The following is a 7,029-nucleotide window of genomic DNA, read 5'->3' as shown; positions in this document are numbered from 1 at the left end:
ACCCCCCCTCCGAGCGCCGCGCCGCCCAAAGCCCCCACCCCCCACTCTGAGCGCCGCGCTGCCCGAAGCCCCTGCCCCCCACTCCGAGCGCCACGCCGCCCGAAGCCCGCGCCCCCCCCTCCGAGCGCCGCGCCGCCCGAAGCCCCCACCCCCCCTCCGAGCGCTACGCCACCGAATCCAAAAAAATAAAAATAAAAAAATCGAGCGCCGCCCTGCCCCAAGGTGCTGCCCCAAGCACGTGCTTGGTCGGCTGGTGCCTGGAGCCGGCCCTGCGCACAGGTTCACGACCCAGCGTTTTGCTTCTCTGCCGTGAGCTCCATCCGGGTTCCTGCATTTGGGACTATGTTGGGGAGCTGCTGCCTATTTGGATAGAAGGATCTGTACCCCAACACCAGTTCACACCAAGGAGCCTCACACCTCAGGAGAACCCGCTCCCCTGTGGGTACACTATGCAGAAGGGATCCCAAGAGACTGCTGGGGAAGGTCGGCTAACTACAATAGCGGCAGAGGGATCAATAAACGGACTCCATCCTACCTTGGCTTCCCTCCTGGCCCTTTCCCCAGCTCCTCCCTGGGCTGTCTGCACATATACTTCTCTCTGGACCTTCACTCCAGCCTCCAGCAACCAGAGAGGTGGGAGAGCTTCTCCCCACAGCCCCACATCTCCTCTGGGCTGCCTCCCTTTCTGCTCACTGCCCAGCCCTTCCCCAGCTGGGCTCCGTCTCCAACTGGGCCGGGCCCTCCAGCTCCCGTTACCCCTCTCAGTGACAGTGTGGGGTCAAGACCCATCACACGGGGTCGGGGTTTAGGGACTGGAAACCCTCCCCAGCCCCGTCACTCCCCGTGTGTGCTAAGCTCCCTGCGCTGCAGCAGAAGCTCCAAATGTTAGATTAAAACACACCCCAAGGCCACGGCAGGACCAGAGGGCTGGTTTCCGAGTCTTCGCTGTGAATGAGCGAGATCCCCGCTGGGTGTCAATGGGCCGTAGCTCCACTGGAGTCATTAGAGCTAGATCCCAGTGGGAGTGAGCCAGTGTAACTCATCTGAGGTTCCTTTGCACCAGCTGAATCCCTGGCTCACCCCTGGGGGCGTCAGAAACCTGCAGCTGCTGCCCCACCCCCACACCAATTGTCAGCTCTGATAAATGGCCACCTCCCCTATGCACGCCCTATGCACCAGGCACCAGTGTCTCTCCAGTCCCTGATTTGAGCAGTGACCACGCCTGAGGGTTTGACTTCCTCTGCCTTCGTCAGAGAGGAGGGACCCATCCCCCTCCTTGCACCCAGATGGGGCCGGTGGTTGAGCTAAGAGCCCAGCTCCGAGCCCAGAACGACGAGCTCAGCATGGCGCTAACTCACCTTCTGCCTCTGCTGGGTAAGTGACCTTCCTCGGCCCCCATCCCTCTGTGTGTCTGTCCAGTGATACCCCTGTCCCCTATCACTCCATCCTCATACACCCCACATCCGCTCCCCAGAGCTCTGACTCCCTCTGTCCTCTTCTCTTCCAGCCCCTCTCCTGATTCTCCCCAGGCCGGTGATCCCTGCAGGTAACGTCGTCTCCTGTCCTTGCTGAGATGCTCGCGGTGGGGTGGGGAGGTCTCAGGCAGTGGGGGGTGGGGATCCCCCTCCTCCCACACTGTGATGTGTGGAATTCAAAGGAAGGGGGGATCCCTGGGTGCGCCCGTGTCATTGGCTGGGTGGGTCAGGGCCGCCCCATTCACAGGCATCTCCTGTGGAACCTGTCCCAGCAGCAGCAGCTCCGGTCCGGAGCTATGTCCGTGGGGGTGGAAGAGAGACCCCAGCTGATGCCTCCCTTTGCTAGGTCCCCTCACAGGCCATAGGGGAAAAGATGCCCCCATGCCCATGGCACTACCCAGCCCCTCATTGGCAGCCTCAGCAGAGAGAACAAGGGCTGGACGGGTCATGGAGACTGAGCACCCCGCCTCCCCATTACACTGAGGTCCCCCCAGACAGGGCTCCAGCGGATGGGGCTGTGTGGAGGGGGGAGCTCTCCCTACCCCAGCTCTGGGCTCCCACAGTGGACTCGGGGCCAGGGGCACAGACCCAGCACCGCCCAGTGGGACATTAAAAGCAGGTTCTGCAGAGACCCCAGAGGAAACACAGTGGGTGGAAAACTCCCCCCTCCCTTCCCCACATCCGCCTGAATTTCCTCATTTCTCTTTCACGCCTTCTAGCTACTGCTAGGCAGGGGTGAAGGTCGGCTGATGGGTTCTCCCCCCTCTTACACTTACACAGATGGGCTGTAGTTTATTTGCCGTGGTGTATTTCCCAGCGTGGGGTGGCTGCTGGCAGTGAAATGAGGCTGGTTTGCAATCATGTCTCTCTAGGACTCATCTCTTCCCCCTTCTCCTCATTCTATCGTGGCCTCTCCCTCTGCACTGACCCCTCTGCCTCTGTTCTAGATCGCCCGCCGGCCCCCACGCTCTCTCTGGACACCAGGTACACAGTGTATCTCCAGGGGAGCGGGTTACCCTCACGTGCTCGGCTCCTGAGCCTGAGCGGTTTTGGGATACAGATTCTTCTCTCAAGAAGGGCAGCAGGACCCCAGCGTAGTCCAACACCCAAATGAAGGCGCCCGGCTGGAGCTCACAGCTGAGAAGGGAAATGCTGGGACATACACCTGTGCGTACTGGAGACAGGAATCCAATCGAGAGATCTCATCTAGGAACAGCAACTCCGTCTCCATCAGAGTGACAGGTGAGCCCCAGTTTTCCTGCAGTTTGATGGGAGAGTCTCTAGGGATCTGACGCCCACCCTGTGACAGAGCCTCAGGTGCGGTGCTCTAGAGCCGCTCTGGAGCAGTCCCTGGAGGGCCCCTTCCATGTGTCAGCCCCCGTAGGGTCACAGTCTCACTAGGGGCCATTTGTCTGCAGCACCTCCTGGGACTGAACCTTGGAGCCTTCAGCACCCCTGGGTCACGCCTCGAGCTCCCCGCAGTGACACCACCTCATTGCACACCTGAGACAGACACTTGCACACCCACAGCGAGCAACGTGCCCCACCTTCCTTAAACTGCAGTGACTCTCAGCGAGTGCGGTAACAACAGGAGGTTTATTGGCTGTTTCAGAACCAGCGTAGAAATTCCTTAGTTACCGTAGAGAACAGAAAGTTACAGCAAAGACCATCTGGGTCAGTCCAGAGTCCTCTGGCCCCTCTGTAGTCCCAGTCCCTGAGCGTCTTCTGCTGCCAGCAGCCCACAGAGCAACCCCACCTGGCCCCTCCTCAATCCTTTGTTCTTGTTACCGGGGAAACCTTGTCACCTGACCCTTCTCCTTAGCCCTTTGTTCTCCAGCTGGACACAGCTCACTGCCTTCTTGCAGAGGGTGGGCCATCCATGTTCGTTAGTTGCTAGGCATGAACTGTCCGGGAAATTGGAGTGGCCATTGTCTTCTGGGGCTACCTTGAGGTGCTCGGCATTCGGGGGTGAAAGCACCATAGGATACAAATTCTTCTCTCAAAGCAGGGATTTGGTCTCGGAAGAGGTCCCTGGTCCCAGTGGAGTGGCCAGTACTGGGGAGGGGGCACTGTTCCCACAGGTTTACTGGAGAGCTCCCCCATGTATATCAGCCATCAAGTATGTCACAGGCACTGGAGCACGAGAGGAGGGTGGTGGGACTAGGGTTGGGGCCTTGTTCCCCCATCTGCTCTTCCCCTCACTCCCTTGGGGTCTCTCCCCTGCCTCTGTTCCAGACTCCCTGCCAGCCCCCAGGCTCTCTCTGTGCCTCCCCACCTCCCGCCCATACACCATGTATCTCCGAGGGGAGCCGCTCACAGTCATCTGCTCAGCTCTCAGGCTGTCAGAAGGATGAAATTCAGGTTCTACTGGCACTTGGGTGAAATCTCCAACTCCAATAACTGGGACCAGATGGAAATCAAGGATGAGCTGGGGCCCTGCTCCTGGGACTACACAATACGCCAGGCTCCAGCAGAGACCATATCCATGCTGAACGATGCTTTCTCAATATCAGTGCAGAATAAGGCCTTTTTCTCTTTCTCTTTAGCCCTGGGGCTGACCTACCTGATCTCCTACATCACACACAAGTCACACGGTACATTGGGTTGCAGGTCAATGCTGCACTGGGGTGCAGTGTGGAGGTGTTTAGGGCTGCAACTTCCTCTCCTATTGGATTGCAGTGAGATCTGGGGTGTGGTGCAGTGCTATGTTGGGGTGCAGTGTTATATTGGGGAGTGGTGTGATGCTAGATTGGGGTGCAGGGTCAGGTTGGGTGCAGTTGAATTGCCAGGGGCAACTATTCCTCCTGTATCCTTCCCTCGCTCCAGTTAGCCAGTAACAACCTTCTCCCCGGCATCTCCGCCTCCCGGCTCTCTGAGCCTGTTCTCTTGCAGTGAAATCTCACCCGTTATATTTTCAAGACACCCCTGCAGCTCCCACCCTCTCCCTGAGACCCCACACCAGCTGTACCTCTCCGGGGAGTCTGTTATGTTCACATGTTCAGATCCTCCCAGTGATCACACTGTTACAGGATTCCAGTTCTCCAGAGCTGCTGGAAAGATTATCTCATCTGGTAACAGTGACACGCACACAGTGAGATATGTAATGCAGAAAGACACCGGATCATACACTTGTGCGTACTGGGTAGAGCCATCTGGTGGCAGGATGAAATCTGTGGAGACTCCCACTGTTTTCATCAATGTGACGTGTGAGCTCTGCGCTGTCCCCAGCTTCTCTTGGAGTATGTACATTCCCGAGACACCCCATTTCCTTTGGGGAATCCAGAACCTGCAGCCAATGAGATGAATGTCGCACACACAGAGCAGGGCGGATCCCCTCCAGCAGGGGGCAGCAGGGACAGAAACAAACAGACATTGAGACACACAAACACACATGGCTCTCTACTGAATACCAGTCTCCCAAACCCTTTCCCCCATCTCCAGCTGAGCTCCTTTCCCCATCATCCCCAGATGGACAGCATGGGGTGACAAGGACGATGGGAATGGGGCTGTCGGGGTTCCATCAATGATCCTCCCAGCCTCAGCTTTCCAGCCTCTGCCCAGTTACACCTGGTGAGAGAACATAGAGACCTTGGTGGCTGTACAAGGACCATCAAAGGCCCTCCCCATCCCCGCTCCTCAGCCACTTCTCCCTGGCAAAATCTCCACAAGGGTTTATTTCCTAGAGCAGCCGGGAGCTGGTCACCCACCTAGACACACAGCCATCGGCTACTGAGAAACCCCAGCGGTGGCAGACTGGATGTATGGTTTGGACACTGAACTAGTGGGTTGGGGTCTGATTTATACCGCTAGGTAGTGCCATGGCAGACATTATAGGAAGCCCTGAGGCAGATGTGCCTTGACAATTCGACAGTGCCCTGGGACTTGGAGAGGGTCCAGTTCCCAGCTCTGCCACAGACTCTGCCCGTGACCTTGGAGCAGTCACTTCCCTGGGGGATCTCCAAGGAGATGAAGGGTGTTTGGTGCCAAAATCCCATTGAGATTTGTTGGGGGCCTAACTCCTTTAAGCTCATGATGAACTCGGGGCCTCAGTTTCCCCCATTAAAAAGGGGATAATTCCTCCTCCTTGACTCTCAGGGGTGGGGTGATGGCACATGCACATACAAACATGCCAGGGTGCGAGGAGCCATCTTACCTCTTGATTTGGCTCTGCGGCAAGTACTGCTGGAATCCTGCATCCAGTTCTGGTCTCCACCATTCAAGGATGGTGATAAATTGGAGAGGGGGAAGGGCAGGGTTAGGGTTATGATTAAATGGTTGCAAACCTGCTTTAGAGTGAGAGACTCCAGGAGTTTGAGCTGTTTAGTGTAACAACGAGAAGGTTCCTATCTGGGGAACAGAAATTTGATAATCGACGGCTCTTCAATTGAACAGACAGAGAACGAACACAACCCAAAGGCTGGGAGCTGAAGCTAGACAGATGCAGACTGGAAATAAGGCTCAGATATTAACAGTGAGAGGAATGAACCCCTGGGAGAATTCCCCAGGGGTCGTGGTGGATTCTCCAACGCTGGCGATTTTTGAATCAAGACTGAATGTTTCTCTCAGATCTGCTTTAGGTCACAGAGGAATCAGTTCAGGGAAGTCCTAGGGCCTGGGTGACACAGGACGTTGGACTTCATGATCACGATGGTTCCTTCTGGCCTTGGGATCTATAAAAAGATCCCAGTGGCCGGGCTGACCCTAGCTATTTTGATGCCAGGAGGGGGGCCTCTGTGGGGCCCCAGGCCTCCACGGGGGGGGGGCTGTGTGGGGTCCCAGGACTCCACTGGGGGGCTGTGTGGGGCCCGCCCCAGTCCTCCGAGGGAAGGGGAACTAGCCATTTCCTGCGGGAAGTGGAGTGAACTGGCCCCAGCCTGCTCCACTCCCCTGACTCCTAGGCTTGGGGGGCAGGGGAGAACCTCCTCCCAGTACTCGCTGGCAGTGCGGCTGGGAGCCAGGGGAGCGAAACAGGCTGGGCCCGGGTCGCTCTACTTACCGGTGAGGGCAGGCCCGACCACTTCTGCAGTCCTCAGGGAGTGGGGGTGGAGCAGGGGCGGGAAGAGGCGGATTTGGGTCAGAGCAGGGGTGGGGGCCATGGGGAAGACGCGTAGAATGGGCTGGGGCAGCACGCAGCGGCGCAGGGGACCAGGAAATTTGTTGCCCCAAATTTCCTGGTGCACTAGGCAGCTGCGTAATTTGCGTATGGGTAGGGACGGCCCTGCCAAAGGGGGAGAGAGAGAGAGAGAGAGAGAGAGAGAGAGAGAGAGGTGGACCATGGTTCATTTGCCGTGGTGTATTTTCCAGCTTGGGGGGTGGGTGCGGGGCAATGAGATGAGACTGTTTGTGATCATGTCTCTCCAGGATTCATCTCTTCCCCCTTCTCCTCACTCCATCATGGCCTCTCCCGCTCCACTGACCCCTCTGCCTCTGTTCTTGCTCACCTGCCGGCCCCCACACTCTTGCAGGACCCCGGGTACACAGTGTATCTCCCAGGGGAGCGGGTTGCCCTCACGTGCTCGGCTCCTGGGCGTGAGCTGGCTTTGGGATACAGATT

General features: G+C 57.7%; 1 protein-coding gene across 1 annotated transcript in view; it reads left to right on the top strand.

The window, feature by feature from the left end:
• The first annotated feature begins 1,222 nt into the window (after positions 1 to 1,222).
• The window catches only part of LOC101949741 (Fc receptor-like protein 5), a 166,266-nt gene continuing 160,459 nt past the window's right edge, over positions 1,223 to 7,029 (top strand). The window contains exons 1-2 of the mRNA XM_065565360.1: positions 1,223 to 1,374; positions 1,508 to 1,546. Coding sequence (XP_065421432.1) covers positions 1,287 to 1,374; positions 1,508 to 1,546 — 127 coding nt within the window. The 5' untranslated portion in view covers positions 1,223 to 1,286. The remainder of the gene's footprint in view (positions 1,375 to 1,507; positions 1,547 to 7,029) is intronic.

The sequence above is a fragment of the Chrysemys picta genome, chromosome 13, assembly GCF_011386835.1.
Source record: "Chrysemys picta bellii isolate R12L10 chromosome 13, ASM1138683v2, whole genome shotgun sequence".
In the NCBI taxonomy this organism is placed as follows: domain Eukaryota; kingdom Metazoa; phylum Chordata; order Testudines; family Emydidae; genus Chrysemys; species Chrysemys picta.
This window is presented reverse-complemented; position numbering and strand designations above follow the sequence as displayed.